Source organism: Diadema antillarum, unplaced genomic scaffold (assembly GCF_040938485.1).
Source record: "Diadema antillarum isolate AM-2024a unplaced genomic scaffold, OU_Dant_1.0 seq00000539_RagTag, whole genome shotgun sequence".
In the NCBI taxonomy this organism is placed as follows: Eukaryota; Metazoa; Echinodermata; class Echinoidea; order Diadematoida; family Diadematidae; genus Diadema; species Diadema antillarum.
Window position 1 is genome coordinate 617471 of NW_027271487.1, and position 19194 is coordinate 636664.

At 39.1% G+C, this 19194-nt stretch overlaps 1 protein-coding gene across 6 annotated transcripts in view; it reads right to left on the reverse strand.

The window, feature by feature from the left end:
• The window catches only part of LOC139734683 (homocysteine-responsive endoplasmic reticulum-resident ubiquitin-like domain member 2 protein), a 136394-nt gene that overhangs the window by 77250 nt on the left and 39950 nt on the right, over positions 1–19194 (reverse strand). For 4 of the 6 annotated variants that reach the window (XM_071645474.1, XM_071645471.1, XM_071645472.1 and 1 more), the window contains one exon: positions 7738–8314. In XM_071645474.1, coding sequence (XP_071501575.1) covers positions 7738–7899 — 162 coding nt within the window. In that variant the 5' untranslated portion in view covers positions 7900–8314. Of the gene's footprint in view, positions 1–7737; positions 8315–13062; positions 13122–17905; positions 18828–19194 lie in introns of those variants that run through there. The other 2 variants (XM_071645473.1, XM_071645475.1) reach the window with 2 other exon arrangements.

Sequence of the window (19194 nt, forward strand, 5' to 3'; positions counted from 1 at the left end):
TGTGAAGTAGAAATTCATCAACGGTCTGGTGCATATTTTGGGTGGAACATTCGGAAAATATTCAATGAAATAAGTAAGAAGACACATCGGTGCAAAAACAAAGGAAGTCTTTATCACCGTTGCGTGATTTATGTTCACGTGTCGATGTGCACTGCAGGTGAAAGGCTTTTGAACTTTGTTTCCCATGTATCGTGGAAACCCAATATAGATGGTTTAGATCTAGGCCTACGGTGATCTGATACACCGTTGTAGAACAAAATACTTGATAAATCATAAACTATTTTCTCAGGTCCCAATTAATTAATTTCCGTTGTGTTGTGTCAGTTATTGACTGCTAATAATAAGAACAAATTGTCTTCTTCACAAGGATCTCGTCATACCGAGTTTCACTGTTTTCATTTTCGCGTGGCGTTTGGTGCTACGAACTTCGGTTTACTGCTTTATTTTCGTCGTTTTTCATACCTCTCATTTGGTAGGATTTCTTTGATTAATATTATTTTATCCATTCTCTTTATATTTCGTAAGTATCTAAAAGTAATTCAAACTTTTCACATTTTCGTAATGGCAATTTCACCGCTTCGCTGCAGTATTTTCCAAGGAAGTTTGATTGCAGCCACTTCGGTGTGCTGTGTGTTACTTTTGTAGTTATTGTGGTGTCGGGGAGGTCGTTGAGATTTTGTAATTTGTTTGCTATAGGTGTTTATCTTGAAGTGATAATGGTTGTCGTGTTTCCCAATGTTATAGGAATAGGGGAAAACTATTCTGAGTGATGGTGATTATGATTAGGGCCTACCGATGCTGGTGTAAAAGACAGCTTGCTGCGAATGCTCAGCATACGTGTATCGTGGTCCTTCGTCTTATTTCATCTTTTCCTATTTTACTCTATTTCCCCTCGCATGAATGATGAAAATAAAAATTGTATACATGTCTACCTCACAACAAAAAGAACCACGTGCTAGCAACCTTCGTAAAGTTAAATCTAATTGTTGATTGCCAGCAAAGAATAAGGGGGATATACGACAATAAATAGAAGTGAAAAAGATTGTCTGCAGTCTCTTCGAATAGAAGACGCTTGACATCCCCACCCCCTCCCCCTTGCGGAAATTTCCACAAAACCAGGTGCCAGACGAAAGAATGCGCGCACTAGAATTCTGTTAAGAAACAAAGTGTAAATACCCTGGAAATATCGATCGAAGAAATAGCTCCGGAGTAGAATTAAAGGAATCATTACAAGGATCATGATTCTATTAATTTAGTCTTTCTTTTGACCCATATTAGAAACATCGAACAGTCGATCATAGTCCGGGATAATAGTGTATACTTGATTATTTTAGATGTTCCTGAACTATAGAAAGGGATTGATTAATCACTCGATTTATGGAATCACAGAAAGACAATAATTATGAAAGGGCACGACTCGTTTGCAGACACAAATTCACTACGAGTATGTGATATGCAGCCACTACCGGGTTAGACAGTAAAATCACAATGTCAAGGTCATTAAAACTGCGTATTAATTTTCAAAGTTTGAAAGAACTTTACCTATGAACTGTGACGGTCCACTTTATACAGAGATGATTTGGCTATCAACATTCGTTCGTTTCTTGTTTTGTTATGTCTTGTCCAATTGTTTGCCCGATTGGCCCGATTGGGCCACCAAAATCATTGATTTTTTATTTTTTGGTGGCCGAAAAAAAATCAAGAAAAACATAAAAACTAAATTGGTCATACTAGACATACAAAAATGAATATTAAGCATAACTGAAGTGATACAGGTACAGGTGTACCCATGTCTAAAATAGATAAATAGAAAATTCAATCATCTTACTGTTATTCTGAGTTCTAAGATTTAACATAACACAGGCTTATAGATTGTTATAAAAATTGATGCCTATTTAGGTGGTCAAAACTTACGTTTGAAATGATGAGAGCGGGAGCATTTTAGACATTAAATGTAAACATCCGATATTTGTTTTTAGCATTGTAAATAGCCAAAAGTTACCGTTATTCATTTCTGATTGTAAAAGCAATCATCCAACATTTACAAGTATTTTAGCACCTTACGGAGCTGAATGTTATACCGTTATCATCTTCAAATGTAAAAGCAAACAACCGACATTCATTTTAGCATCTTACAGAGCAGAATGTCATCCTTATGCAGTTCCGAACGTGAAAGCAAACATCCGTTAATTATTTTAGCATCTGAGCCAATTCATCATTTCCAAATGTAAAAGCAGCAATCTGTTATTTATCTTAGCATGTACGGAGCAGATTATTACCGTTATTCATTTCCAAATTTAAAAGCAAACATCCAACATTATTTTATTTTATTATCATACGGAGCCGAATGTTACTGCTGCCCGCTTCCGAAAGTGAAATGAATCATCTGACAATCATTTTAGCATCATACAGAGCCAAATATCACTGCTATTCACTTCTAAACGTAAAAGCAGTCATCTGACATTTATTTTGGCATTCCGGAGCTGAATGTTATTGCTATCTGTCCAAAGTAAAAGCAAACATCCGACATTTATTCAATCATCGTACGGAGTTGAATATTATTGTTATTCATTTTCGAACGTCAAATGGATCATGCGACATTTATTTTAGCATCTTCTGGAGCTAAATGTTATTGCTATCTACTTTCGAACATAAAAGCAAACATCAGACATTTGTTTTATCATCGTACGGAGTTGAATATTATTGTTATTCATTTCTGAACGTCAAAGAGGTCATCCGACATTTATTTTAGCATCTTACGGAGCCGATTGTTACCGCTGTTTATTTCTAAAAGTAAAGGCAAACATCCGAGAAAAAAAAGGACTCCGAGGTTGAAACGTACGAAAAAAAAATACGAATTTTAGAGCTGCTGAGTACAGTAGTAATTTGTGCTTCCAAAGATGGCAGCTTTGCGTACTGGATCACTCGCATATGGCTCGATCTGCGATCTGCTGCTCTGGGGATTGCGCGCGTATAATGGTAACAGTGGCAACTCTCAGTGATCGGAGAGAAGCGACCGTACATGTTGTGCAGCGGAATCTCGGTGAACGTGGTATAATACTGCTCTCACTGTGCACCTACTACCTGCATATGCTGGCATGCAAAGTGGAATCGATAATGTAATGGACCGCGTGCGATGCGGGTACATCCCACACGATCGACGATCTTGCACGCTAAAAGCGAGTGCCGAGCAAGTAACTGTCGAGAATGCGTTCGAAGGAAACAGCAAAAAATATATACATATTTTTTTTTTTAATGGGAAACATTACAAAAAGGGGAAGAAAGATAAAAACTCTGAAAATTACACGTGGCAGTCCAAATTTACGCGTGGCGCAAAATTGGTCGCCACAATTTACGCGTGGCGCAAAATTGGCTGCCACAATTTACGCGTGGCGCACCCACCACGCGTAAAACACCTGGCAAGGACGCAGACCCCACCTATGACCTTTGATCTCGTCGTGACCTTTAACTCGCAAAGAGACATTTACCAGCCAAGTTTGGTCACAACCAGACATATGATGGATCAAAAGTTATGAGCCGCAATCGAAATGTGCCGTAAAAACTTAACATTGGTGATAAGCACAATCAGCGTATGCAATTATGACTTTCTCACTTAAAAAAATTGTAACTTCTAAAAGAATGCACCAACTCATAGGCGCCGGAAGTGGGGGGGCAGGGGGGGCGGCCGCCCCCCCAATCCAAAAAGTGGGGGGGGCAAAACGCATTTTTGCCCCCCCAAAAAGCCCCCCCCCCAAAAAAAAAAATAATAATAATGATAACAAAAATAAATGAATAAACAAAGAAAATAAAATAAATATGTATATGAATAAAAGGGAAAAAATATGGCTACAAACGGCAGCTTTTGGACTGTAAAATGTCAAAATTTTCAAGCTCGCTTGCTTCGCTCGCTCGCATCCAGCAGTTGAGCCCGGTGTGAAGCGAAAAACATAGCTACGACGGCAGTTGTTGGACTCTAGGATGTCAGAATTTTCAAGATCGCTCGCTTCGCTCGCTCGCATTGAATCGTTATGCCATTCTCCTAATGTTGCTGACAGTAATTGCCAGTAGTTGCGCCCGATGCCCCCACCCCTTAATTTCTAAAGCGAAAGATAAATATAGCTACAAACGGGAGTTTTGGGACTGTAAAATGTCAAAATTTTCAAGCTCGCTCGCTTCGCTCGCTCGCATTGAATCGTTATGCCACTCTCCTAATGTTGCTGCCAGTAATTGCCAGCAGTTGCGTCCGATGCCCCCCCCCTTAATTTCCAAAGCGAAAGATATAACTACAGACGGGAGTTTTTGGACTGTAAAATGTCAAAATTCTCAAGCTCGCTCGCATTGAATCGTTATGCCATTCTCCTAATGTTGCTGCCAGTAATTGCCAGCAGTTGCGCCCGATGCGCCGCCCCATTTATTTCCAAAGTGAAAGATAAAGCTACAAACCCCAGTTTTGGGACTGTAGAATGTCAAAATTTTCAAGCTTGCTCGCTTCGCTCGCTCGCATTGAATCGTTATGCCATTCTCCTAACGTTGCTGCCAATAATTGCCAGCAGTTGCGCCCGATGCGCCCCCATTTATTTCAAAGCGAAATATGTAGCTACAATTAAAACTCCAGTTTTGGAACTGTAGAATATCAAAATTTTCAAGCTCGCTCGCTTCGCTCGCTCGCATTTTATTGTTATGATTAGATGTGTGTGCGTGTGTGTGTGTGTGTGTGTGTGTGTATTGTGTAACATATGCATGGTCTAATCTTGAGCCCCCTCCAATGTTTGCCCTCCCAATCCAAAACTGCTTCCGGCGCGCCTGCACCAACTGACTTCAAAATTCACATGCAGCATGCTGAGACATCAATAATCACATGTGGTAATACAATAGCTAATTTCTTCTCATTTTCTGTTAATTATTCAACATTAATTACCAAAAAGTCGCCCAAAACCCATGTAATGCATCAAAAAAAGCGTTTTACAACTTATGTAAAATCAAGATTTGAGGTCCGAATTTTAAGTCAACCCCTAGTGTTTGGTATCAAATTAATGGATTTTTTCCTGGCATTGCTTGCATGCAATAAAAAACAGTGGTCCTTTCTGCTGGAGAAAGTTATGAGGTCTGAAGTCCCGTCATGGTAGGAGTGTAATGCTGGCTTATTTTTGTGACATTGTGACCTTCTAACCCATGCTGTACAGCTATACATGGAGAAACAGCTTATTTTTCTGCTTTTCCTTAAAGTACTGAAGATACACTATAATATGGTGTGCTGTTTGCCAATAAATGTTCATCCAGTTTTGAGTTTTGAGCCATTTTCAAATGCTGAGGAAAATAAGTGCAGCCGTTTTTTATTATTTTCAGTGAGGTATATCCTAATTTCACTACTTAAAAGAATCTTTCCCCCTTATTGAATATCCTTGGTTTTTTAGCCATGAATTGTATATGTAGTAATCTATTGTGTGAAAATTTTAGCAAATTTGAGCAATAAGAACTTATTTTTTCATATTTTTACAAATTGCTGAGGAAAAATAAGACTGATCCATGCCCATGTTCTGCATGAAAGTCATATGATAAGTGTTCAGTGTTCTTATTTCAATGCTTTTTCAATTTTTAAAGATATCATAAGCAAAAACATAGTATTTTGGCTTAATATGTCATTGTTTGAGTGTCACAGCTTGGATATCAACTCAAGTCATCATAAATCTCATATTCATTCTTCTATCTGTGTTTACAAATATGAGAATAGAACAAAACATTATGCGCACATTCAAGGTCAAAATGTTCAGATAATTTTTTTGATGAAAAATATATCTTCCAAAATACCAGCCCTAATTTCATAAAACTTTGTAATAACGGCCAGTAAATGTCTATTACCTATTCCTGGAAGTTTCACCTCTTCACTATTTGGCAAAAGTGAAATATTATAAAATATATACAAGTGGTTTTATGCGAATTCAAAGTAATGCCTACAAAATTGATCATCTATTCTGAGTAGTGAAAATATGACATTAATTCATATTTTGTGATATGTCATGGCTTTGTGCTAGTGGTGAATGGAAGGGGTATTTATCAGGAATATCTGAATATCTACAAGCAAATTCAGATAAAAAAACATTCTCCCTTTTTTTTAATTATTTTTTTCAAATATATTAGTCATTCCAATGTAATTTGACACCCCTAATTAAAATAATTCATACGCAGTTAAATGTAAAATTTTGACTCTCTCTTTACATGAAATGCAAATTTGAACACTCAGCTACAACAAACAGCAAAAAACATATTTTCAACAAGTTTTCTCATTTTTTCCCTGTTACACATTTGCATACCCTGATTGTGCTATTGACCCATTAAGCACTAAAAGTTCGTTGAACCCCGTCTCTGACCTTTGACCTTGTGATGAACTTCAACACCCCAAGGGACATCTACCATCCAAGATTGGTTACAAATGGACATAGAGATCAAAAGTTATGAGCCGTAATCAAAATGCGCCGTAAAAACTTAACATTGGGCCCTAAAAGTTTGTTGACCCGCCTGTGATCTTTGACCTTGTGGTGACCTTCAACTCCCCAAGGGACATCTGCCATCCAAGTTTGGTCACAAACGGACATATACATTAAAAGTTATCAGCCATAATCGAAACGCGCCGATACATTGGGCCCTAAAGATCATTGACCCCTACCTGTGATCATTGACCCCTACCTGTAACCTTTGACCTTGAGATGACCTTCATGTTTGGCAAAATGTGTAACTTTGTATAACCACTCTTCCCTCCAAGTTCGATTGAAATTTAAGTCCTTAGTAGAGAGTCATTCAACTTTTTGTAGCGTTACGGACGGAAGGACGGACGATGGACGACGGACGGACGGACGCCGCAGGCGATTCCTCAGTCTCCCCTCACCTCCGGTGGGCTCGACAAAAATGACATCTCTGTACCTTACAAGTGTTAAAGATTCTAAATATACATACGGTGCACTCCCGTTATAACAAACACAATTATAACAAAATTCTCGTTACAAAGAAGTAACAATTCAGGTCCCAAAAATATCATCTAGATACATGTTTATGTATTGTACTGTATTACATACCTCATATATAGATTCCTCTCATCTGATTGCTTAAAAGTGGAGTCATGAAAATAGCTGTGCCCCATTTTTGATCAAAATGACGTCATGATTTACTGTGCCCAGTGTGCCCAGGGCATAGAATCAACTGTGCTCTGTAAATAGGTTTGGAGACAGTTGCAACCCCGTACACATAGATCACTCATATGTACGCACCAATGATACGACTGCCGCGCTGTCGATCAGCGTTGATTACGAGTGCTGTAAAAGAAACTAGAATCTATATTTTCATTACCTATATTTCGGAATCTATATTTTCGGCATATAAAACAAATAATGACAGCTTGATATTCGGGGCACAGTTAAAATTATGTAGGCCCTCGGTGATGTGAAAACCATAACTATGCCCTCAGCTTCGCTTCGGGCATAGTTATGATTTTCACATCACCTTGGGCCCATAATTTTAACTGTGCCCCTCATGGCAGTCATTATTTGTATATTGTTCCGTAAAAAACAAATCTCAATATAATGAAAGAAAACTGCTGGTTCCGAGGACTTTGTTATAATGGGAGCTCACTGTAACAAATGTCAAATCAAACCTTTGGTTAATTTAGAACTCTTGCCAATGTCTTCATAACAAAGCATGATTTTCATAATGTAGACCCAGCACATCTTGAACTTTTGAACTTACAGGATTTGTGGGATAGACAGTTGATAAATGTTTCTTCAATTTCCTGACTGTCCAATCAAGGAAGCATTCCACTGTTTGGTCACCTATCTCTTGGTTTGGTGCTTTCACAACAAGAGTGAACGGTGAGCCAGCAAGAGCCTCCATGTTTTGCAATGTTTGCATTTAGATCTATGATTAGATGTAATTAGGTCTCATTCCACTTGAAGACAGAAGTTCACACAATGATGGCATTCAAAGTTATATCAACAGCATGCAAACAGGATATATCTAGACCTTCCTCCTCTTTGGCTTTTTGCTGGTGGTGGTAGTTTTGCCAAGTGGGTTCTAGATGGTCACACTAAGTTCTTTCACCATTCATATAACCAAACTTGTCGACTGAAGTTGCACTTTTACTTGACACTTGATTCTTGCGCCAGTACTTTAGAAGCCTGGATTCCAGAGTGATAGATTCGATGATCCGCTCATTCCCGATATAGATGGCGAGTGTCTGGAATATAACTATACAGACTCCAGGAGAAGGTAATAGATTTAAAACATATTCTATCCCGACAGCTGGTACGTTTCGTCAGTCCTGATCCTGCAGTGCGAAAGAGAAGAAAAGCGCAAACAGACAGTAATGTCTAGAAAGTCTTCCAAGTTCAAATATCTGTGGTGCTATATAGAGGCACAATCAAACCCATGTTGAGTCTTGAAGGAATACTGAAAAAATGTCTAGACCATTTCTGTAACGTATGAGAAGAACCTCAATCAAAATTTCAGGATGTTTCCTTTTCCTACAGCCCAGTAGTAGTATTACTAGTAAAGAAGTATTACATTCACCTGCTCTCTTCCTTTAAAGCCACTGTTATGAGAGATTAAAGGAAAAATCATAGAGCAGAGGAAAATGTCTCCTGAAACAGATTATCAATACGACTTATTACAAGATATTCGTGCCACTGAGAAATCGCGAGTTAAAACTGATTAATTCTTTTCACGGATTTTTGCTCTAGAATAGCTGTCTTTCGCGAGCCCTAAATCACCATGTCACAGATTAAATCAACCCTTTACGAGTGCAGCGGTACATTGATGCAATCATTCAAAAAGCACATATTTTATGGAGACTACAAGACAGAAAAAATCTGTCTGTCCTCAGTTCTTTTTATAATTTTGTCAACTTTGACCACTCTTGCCATATATGAGGGGATTCCGTGAAGCCAGATGTAGACTGATTGAACCCACAAATGTAGAAATCGCTCACAAATGTGGAAATTTTCAACCAAAAATGTTGAAACGAACAGTGCCCACTAATGTAAGTTAGGTTTACACGTTGTTCCTACACTTAAAGTTACAAAGAAAACCTAACTCTCGATAATTAGCTCGTAGCTCAGCACCGTGTCGACGCACTCGAAAGTTAGCAATCTTAAAGTTTAGTCGATGGTTAGAACCACAAGACACCTTAAAGGGTTTATGCTCTCTCCACGAGCCACAGGAGGTCCCCACTTGTAGTTTCCCTCCATGTGGACACAACAATCAATGAGCTTGTGAGTTAGCATGAACCCTGTGTCTCGTTCACTACGCTATTTTGTATGGGCATAAGGTCATCTAGCAAAGACTCTGCACTTCCGTTTTAATCATCGAGTGGGGCTCGCTCGAAAGTTGTAACTTAAGGTTTAGGTGTGCGTGTGAACCCGCGTCTTGAATTCACCAGTGGAGCTAATCATCGACAGTTAAGTTTTTGACCTAAACTTCATGTTTGGCAACTGCTTGTGAACGTAAAGTAAATGTAGTAACGAAGTTCCATTCATCAACCACAAATGTAGAAATTATGTAGATTGAACTCAGTGTGGTTAATTTTGGCTGCAGTACGTGTATATGGCGGGTTCTAATTTTTCTTAATATTTTGTTTTGTTTTGCTATTTCCCTACTCTGGGGGTGCTGAACACAAAAACTAATGCACTTGTCAATGTAAAGTCCACCCTGCTACCCCTGGACATGGGTGCGTCATTTCCTGGTTTGGTCAGTCAAATTTGTGACCAGGTGTGCCGTCATTTAACAAGGTTTGTCTGTCAAATTTGTGACTGAGGGGTACGTCATAATCCTATCAATGTCAGTCAAAAAAGTGACGCAGGGTGAGTCACTGGTACGTCATTTATCTACGGAAACAAGAGACCCCGGGGTCTCACGCTCACCTGAGTATCGCAAGTTCACCTTCCATGCATTCTTGAAAACTCTTACCTGAGAACATTGGAAACTTGGGGTGGGAGCAGCTTTGAGAGCTGGGGGCATGGTGTCCATTTGCATATGTGACTGGTGACAATGGTTTCAGGCAAAAGTCGGGAATTTTGAAAATTTGTTTTTTCATTGAATCACATTGTCCATTTCCAAAGCTTAGCATTAATATAAAACACTTGTATTCTCGGGCACTGTAAGTGGGCATATAAAGCGAAATATAATGACTTTTAAGTTGTTAGCCTGACAAACTTGTGAGAAAACGGGCTTTGAAGATTCGCCTCTTAAAAAAATGCTACAGCTGGCAAGGGCCACGATTCTTGTTGTTTTCTTTTGTTTTTCAAGCCATGCATGTGTTGCCCTGTGTGGTGTTTATTGTATTAACAAAACAAATAGACACTGCTAGTTAGTTTGGTGTAATCTTGACGTGTAGTATTTGAATACTAATATATAGATGATTACTGGCGGGGGAGGGAACATACCGAATGTTCCGCCCAAAGGGTTTGAAATGCTATTGAGGGAGATTATCAGTCCCGAGATGAAGTCGAGGGACTTATAGCCTTTAAACTCGAGGGTGGAATGTTTGGTACATGTTCCTGACAACAAAAGTCATCATCTGTAAAAGTCATCATCTGTTATATTATATGGGTTAATCAAATACCAAGCCACGTTCGCAACGTCAACCACCAGCACAGCGCACTAGATTGCTAACGCAGAGCCAAATTCACTGTGCGTGGGTCCTTCAAATCACACTTTTGTACGCATTACAATAATCGGTCATCTGCTTTTTCACATTGTATGGAACAGGCAAATTTATCCTATCGATTGCACGAAAAATATGATCGTTCAATCGTTTGATATTGTTTGTCATTTGTTACGTGAAAATGTTTTCCCATGGGCTTACTTCGTTCCATCGGGTGATCGCGTTCGCATCAGGTGGTCTAATATACGAAGGGCCGGGTAAGGTGGGGCAAAATAATCACAATTTAATACAGATAATCCTTGACATAAGGCTGATCGTTTATCGCGACTATATGACTGTAAACAAGGCAAGTGCCAAATTGTGTCTCGCCCATTCGCATAGAAGAAATTAATGTTTTTTTAACTCCCGGAAGCTCATTGACTTGCTTTTGACCTTTGACCTTTTGGTGACCTTCAACTCCCAAAGGGAGCCAAGTTTAGTCACAAACGGACATAGGGATCAAAAGTTATGAGCCACAATCGAAACGAGCCATAAAAACTTCACATTGGGCCCTAAAAGTTTGTTGACCCCTGTCTGTGATATTTGACCTTGTGATGACCTTCAACTACCCAAGGGACATCTACCATCCAAGTTTGGTCACAAACGGACATATACATCAAAAGTTATGAGTCATAATCAAAACGCGCCCTAAAAACTTAACATTGGGCCCTAAAAGTTCATTGACCCCTGTCTGTGACCTTTGACATTGTGATGAACTTCAACTCCCCAAGGGAAATCTACCATTCAAGTTTGGTCACAAACAGACATACACATCAAAAGTTATGAGCCATAATCGAAACGTGCCCTAAAAAACTTAACATTGGCCCATAAAGTTCATTGACCTCTGCCTGTGACCTTTGACCTTGAGGAGACCTTCATGTTTGGTAACATATGTAACTTTGTATAACCACTCTTCCCTCCAAGTTTGATTGAAATTGAAGTCCTCAGTAGAGAGTTTATTCCAAGTTTTTTGTAGCATTACGGACGGACAGACGCCGCAGGCGATCCCTTAGTCTCCCCACACCTCCGGTGGGCTCGACAAAAAGTGTCATTCAAGTGACGAAGTATTGGGTGAATCAGGGACGGCGAATCCAGTGAATAAATCAAAGCAAAAGACATTAAACAAGCCACAGAAATAGCACACAAATTAATGGCAGTAACAAACAAAAGAGTATAAAATATCCACAGAAACAATTCTATGGCGAAATAAAACAATTGCATTACAGGATGGAGAAAATGATGCACAAATATGGACAAGCTTTAGTGTAGGCCCTACTTCCGATCAAAACAGCAAATCTATAAGTGTGAACATAATTATGAAGAATTTTATCGCAAAATGCGCTATCTCCATTCTTGTTAAGTTGAAATATTTGTGATTAAACCTGCTAGAAAATAAAGCAAATAATAAGAAAATGTGGGATATGTTTTGTAACTACTAGAATATCCCTTGTTATATTACAAGTGAGGTAATCACTGGAAAGGTTTTATTTTGCTCAGATGCTTAGCTCATTTTGCAATGAAACTCTCCATGATATAACAGCATACTATAGGTCTATCATTGTTTGCACCTATATACACGCAAACAGCTTGACACAAAAGGCCTACACGCACACAAAAAACACACACACACACACACATGCACATACATGCACACATACAATAGTAGTACAATATGTCCCTCTTTTTCCCCACCATCCCTTGGATTCAATACTCATGATGTTATTGAATTTAATAATCCTTAACTTTCGACTTTTTCCATGGTTTAGAGTACCGGTACATTGTATAATTCAGGGTGAGAATAGATGTGAAGTCGTATTTCCTTTTTTAACCCTATAGACAACAAAGCCCTTGGAAGCTTTTTTGACCCTTCCCAAGCCCAAGGGGGAGGGGCATAAGAAATACGCTAAAAACATGATTTTTTTTTTTTTTTTTTTTTTTTTGCAAAGGATATATGTCTCTATTTTGGACCGATCATTTTCATATTTGTCACAATACAAAAAGCAAGTCAAATTTCACTGTCTGTCATGGTTTGAATTTCTCAAGGTCACCAATTGGGGTGCCATTCGTAGTATAAAGAAATATATTTTGAGACCAGTGATGTATTGTTTGAGTTAGGTACACATATAGCTATCACATTTCACATTTCCATGATATAAGAATTTTGAGTTTGCAGAATGATATTATAGTAGAGAGATGATACTAGAGGCAAAACTTGAGTGAAAGAGAGAAAATGACACAAAGTAAGATGGTAATCTTTGAAAAATGCCGCTTTTTTCAATCATCTCTATTATATCTATTGTTTGATGCCTATGTCACATAAAAATACAGCAAATAAGAACAACATTTCAGGGCCATTAACAGCCATATTTACTTACTATTTTCCCAATTCAGCAAATTGCAGCCAAGAAAACCCCAATTCATCCACTATTAGGTCCTATGGAACGGAAAAACACACAAAATCTGACTGACATGGTTGTCAGTTTACGCTTGCTATGGCAACCAGAAATATGGACATGGCTTGATTATATGTCAAAACGTTTGCAACAAAATTTTAGGAAAAGTCAACAAATTTGGTTGAAATAGGAAAAAGAATGTAGGAGTGGCAAATTGAAAATATGGTAGGGGGCATAATTGCCCCCCTCCCCTTGGGCTTTAGGGTTAACATAAAAGTCTTGATATTGTACTCAGTATGATAATTAATTCAAAGTTGTTCATATGGACAGATGAAGAAACAAAGAACAGTGGCATACAACTTCAGAAATCACGTACACAGAATCTATGATCATTCAATCCCAAAGTTCGCATTTTGCACAGTCTATAGGGCCTACAAAACACAGAATATACATGGTAAAGCAGAAAACATGAACTGAACCAATTAATTAAGAGTTCTGCGAGTCTACTTTGACCCACCAAACAAACTAATCAGTTTTGAATAATATTTCAGAAAGGGATTGAAAAGGTTTCACAATCTTATCAAATTTTGAAGTAATTCTTTCATGCACCGGTAACTAGATTCTGATCAGATCTGAAAAGAATTCCATCTTGTCAGTCAAATAACACAAGCATTTGCAGTGATCTGAAAGAATGTCTCCATAATGATACTACGTGGTTTTGTACAATAAAGGGCATTATCCTGAAATAGGTTCCCACTCCATTCACCGTCATTCCTTTCATCATAGCCGGTGACTGCTATCCACCTCCATAGACTTTGCACATGCATGGTGAAGACGCACACGCAGAACAAGAGGGGACCGATATCACGATTTAGCCCAATAAAGTCTATGGAGGTGGGATGAGCTAGCTGTCACCAGCAGTGAAGAAATGAGTGGAGACAGAAACCACTATAATGGCGATAACAATGTTGTCAAGAGCTTCAGATAAAACAAGAAGGACCAGATTGTTGTAATCCACGAATCGACTAAAACCTTCGTCGCACATAGTACATGGAATGGCCATCTACAGATTGATCTGCATATCACTTTATCGCACGTGATCGTCTCGCTTTGCCATAGTTATGCACGGCGAGCATTTGAACAGTACTGTGCTGCTAGCCTTGTATGCAAACGCTTGTGATAATTTTTTCAGAGTAAAAACATCAAGAGGAATACCATCGTGTAAAACACGCGAACGTTCGTAAATTTGCACTGGCCTTTTTGCAAAGATTTGGGTAAGCTGTACCCGATACATCGTAAATAATAGGGGTCTAATTCTGAAATGCTCCACCCGACCCTTCGTATATTAGGGCATATAATCTACAAAAGGTCGTGTCGACCACCCGACCCAAACACGATCACCCGACGAAATGAAGTAAGCCTTTAACATAGGAAAACATTACAAAAATGTTCTGCCCATGGGCGAACATAACCAATGTGCCTCCATCACGTGACTGTGTTTAGCCAATCACTAACCGGTATTTGACTAACCCATTTAATATTCATTTATGACCGCCTCTTTCCTCTCATCTACTGTCCTTTGAGTCAACCTGCTGTCATAATAATTATTTACTAGGAGTAGACAGTTTCAAGAATATCAGAAGCTTTCTTTTCACTCTACGTATGTCATATTGCTGCAATTGACGGGCGAGTTTCCGATCGCATGTTGGCACGATTTGTGTGTTGCTTTGCGACTCTGATGTGATCAAACCATGTTCCCCATGTACACGTTTTCATGTTGGAAGTTAGCGCTGCCGTTCATTTTTTTTTCACTTCCGCTGTCGAACACTGCAGTAGAGAAACTCGGATAGAAAGCCAAACGAAGAGAATACACTACAGAGCAAGCATATCTGTATCTAATGTAGCAAGAACAATGGAGCATAATGTATGCACGCATGGAAAAAAACATCCCCGAAATGCTGCCAAACGTGTCTCCGAAAGCTGAATTATGTAAATGTGTGCTACGCATCGACCAATCGCATGCGGGACCCTGCGCCGTAGCAACACGGGGCATACTGGCGCGAAATTTAGTGTAGATGTAGAAAACATATCAAAGATTTGATTTCTGCAAAAAAACAAAATCGACAAAAATAATGGCCAAACTGATACAGTCCTCAAGTCATGACACTGTGTCTGGCGAGAAAATGCCCAAACAGAAATCTTTCATATTTGCATTGATGTGGACGGTGTATTCATCGCCCATATGAAATAACATTAAAATAATATGTAAAAAATTTCGCATTTTTTTAAAGAGATAGTATGACGAGGCATGCAATTTTAGTAGACGAAATAATTTTTTTGTCTACAGAGAGAAAATGGACATAAGGGATATCTTTCACAATTGCGCTTTTGACAATATTTTCATACCCCATGTGAAATTTTATAATGCCAGAAATGTCCAATTTGACATAAATTTCAATGAACAATCACAAACATATATGTGTTTTGGGAGAAAATGCGCAGACAGGAATCTTTCATAATCTGCGTTATGGACAATGTAGTCATACCAGATATGAATTCTTATGAAAGCAATTTGCGAGATATGTCCGATTGAAAGTATGTATTTTGATCATAAAGCCACGTCATGGAATGTGTCTATAGTGAGCAAATGCACAGACATAAATCTTTAGCATGTTTACTATTTGCCTTGTGTACTGTGTATTAATACACCATATGAAAAATCATTAAAAAAATATGCGAGAAATGTAAATTTTTTTTTCTTACGATACTTTTTGAAAAGACATCCAAGTTAAGCATGAAATAATGTCAATTATAGCAACAAAATGAACAGACTGATATATTTCATAATTGTGTTGTGGACAGTGTACACTCAAACCTGTCTTAGCGGCCACCTCTCTATAGCGACCACCTGCTTATAGCGGCCACTGAAAAATCCCCTGGATGAAATTGCTGTATAATGGACCCTTTATATAGCGGCCACTCATTTTGTATCCCGTGGTGAATACATGTATCTACCTGTGTATAGTGGCCACAAAAATTTAGCTGAACCGTTAAATCAGCCAGGAATACGATGTCCATTCATTGCATGAATTCTACAGAGTCCTATAGCTCAGTCACAATCACACAAACACGGCTGACAAAATTAATGCAGCTCTTTGCCACAAAAAGCCGTCTTACCACTAACTTGACTAGATTAGATCTAGGCTTCAGTAATTCCACCCTGAATAGATGCTACAAAGGCAAGGACAACTCCTAACAACATCTTAGAATTTTATAAAATGCCGACTAATTAGTGTTTAAGTTCTTTTGAATAAGGACAATGTGGTACTTGTTTGGGTATTGTTTGTTGTTTACCTAAGCTTCACACATTATCAATCTCCATCGAACTCAGCACTCGTGAACCCCACTTATGCACACCGGTACGAAACAGAGCAGTTCCTCAGGCCCGAAATGTTTTTAAAATCAAAAGAACAGAAGCAGGCAAGAAAAAAAACCAAGGCAAGTGCCAAATTGTGTCTCGCCCATTCACGTAGAAGAAATTAATGTTTTTCTAAATCCCGGAAGTTCATTGACCCGCCTATGACCTTTGACCTCGTGGTGAACTTCAACTCCCCAAGGGGCATTTACCATCCAAGTTTGGTCATAAACGGACATATACATCAAAAGTAATGAGTCATAATCAAAATGATGAAAACTCAACAGTGGGCCCTTAAAGTTTGCTGACCCCTGTCTGTGACCTTTGACCTTGTGATGACCTTCAACTCCTCAAGGGACATCTACCATCCAAGTTTGGTCACAAACGGACATATACATCAAAAGTTATGAGCCATAATCGAAACACGCCGTAAAAACTTAACATTGAGCCCTAAAGTTCATTGACCTCTGCCCATGACCTTTGACCTTAAGGTGACCTTCATGTTTGGTAAAATGCGTAACTTTGCATAACCACTCTTCCCTCCAAGTTTGATTGAAATTGAAGTCCTCAGTAAAGAGTTATTCAAGTTTTTGTAGCGTTACAGACAGACGACGGACGGACGGACGCCGGTGGGCTAGACAATAAAATGAAGTGAATTGTACAACAAATATTTCCATAATAGCTGCACATGCAAACTTATTTGCTGGTTGTCTCTTTTTAAAGAATAACATGCAGTATTTTCTGGTATTATAAAATGCAAGTGTTGAAATTTGAAATAGCCACTAACCTGTCTATAGCGGCCACATGTCTGTAGCGGCCACTTTTGTTGTTTCCCTTGGGTGGCCACTATAGACAGGTTTGACTGTTTTCTTATCCAATGTAAAATCTATCAAAGGATATGCGAGAAATGTCCAATTGACAGATATTTTTATAAAACATAATAGGAAGATTAAATGACAACTTACCTGTTCGAAATCTGACCTTTATTTTATGAGTAAGGCGAAGAGGAGAGACTACGCATTACTGCGTATGAGAATATAGGAGATCCCGCGCACGTGCACAATTTTTAAAGTGACTAAGTGTCCACAGATATCAGAACCCAAGATAAGGTTGAGAGCTTACCATTATGCATTGAGTAAGGAGCCATTTTTAGGGTGGGAGAGGTGGGTGCGAAGTCTCTCCTCTTCGCCTTACTCATAAAATAAAGATCAAATTTCGAACAGGTAAGTTCTCATTTAATCTTCCTATTTTATTTCGTAAGTCTCGACATCGAGACTACGCATTACTGCGTATGAGAATACAGGAGATTTCAAAGCTCTGTGGTCACTTAGTCTACATGACAAGCCCGAATAGGCATAAGGGACTGTCTAGTAGTCAACATTCATAAGTCATATACCAGGGAATACACACCTTTCACATTCACCTTTTCTTTAGTCCTGGATACGCTATTGGTCCAGTAGAGCTTTCGCGAATTTCCCTGTGTCAAGAAGTGGCTTTCTGTAGAACTTTCTGAATGTTTTCTCAGAAGTCCATCCCGCTCTGGATAATATCTCGGCAACAGGGACATGCAGGCTTTCTGCAGCCGAGGCTGCGGCAGCTCTCGTAGAGTGTGACTTGTATCTGTGCGTGTCTATACCTGCATCGGTCAGTACTTGTTTCAGCCAGCGAGAGATTGTTTGTGATGACGCACGGTGATGTGGCTTTCTGAAAGTCAACAAGAGGAATTGTTCTGTGCCTCTAAACTTTTGCGTCCTGTTGAGGTACTCGGTAAGATAGTTCATTATACAAAGTCACCTGTCTGGCGGGTAGGCCTGCAAAATGAAGCTGTGTCCACAATGTCCGGGTCTGCTCTGCTTGATCACATGACCTAGATTGACTTCGATTGACGATTTTTGTTCTTTTCATGTTATCAATCCGAATATGATGTAGCGATTGGACTCTTTGCGCAGAAAGTAATGTAAGCAGCATAGTCACTTTCTTTGTTAGCTGCTGGAGGTTCAGTGCCTTGGCTGGAGAGAGTCTGCGCAAATGGTCCAAGACAGTTTTTGCATTCCAAATAGATGAGTAACGCGGGACTGGAGGGCGCAGGTTGAAAACACCCCGCATAAACCTGGAAACCACTGGATGTGACCCTAAGTTGTCACTGCTACCTTTCAAAGTAATGAACGAGCTAAGAGCACTTCTTGCTGTATTAAGACTACTATAACTGGCTTTATCTACATAGAACATCTTACTTAAAAAGGCTAAAACTGTCTGAACACTTGGATACAAAAAGTCGAGATGCTTCTCCTCACAGAACTTAGTCCACTTCTTGATATATACATTGTACTGTGATTTGGTAGACTTTCTCACGGTGATGTGGCTTTCTGAAAGTCAACAAGAGGAATTGTTCTGTGCCTCTAAACTTTTGCGTCCTGTTGAGGTACTCGGTAAGATAGTTCATTATACAAAGTCACCTGTCTGGCGGGTAGGCCTGCAAAATGAAGCTGTGTCCACAATGTCCGGGTCTGCTCTGCTTGATCACATGACCTAGATTGACTTCGATTGACGATTTTTGTTCTTTTCATGTTATCAATCCGAATATGATGTAGCGATTGGACTCTTTGCGCAGAAAGTAATGTAAGCAGCATAGTCACTTTCTTTGTTAGCTGCTGGAGGTTCAGTGCCTTGGCTGGAGAGAGTCTGCGCAAATGGTCCAA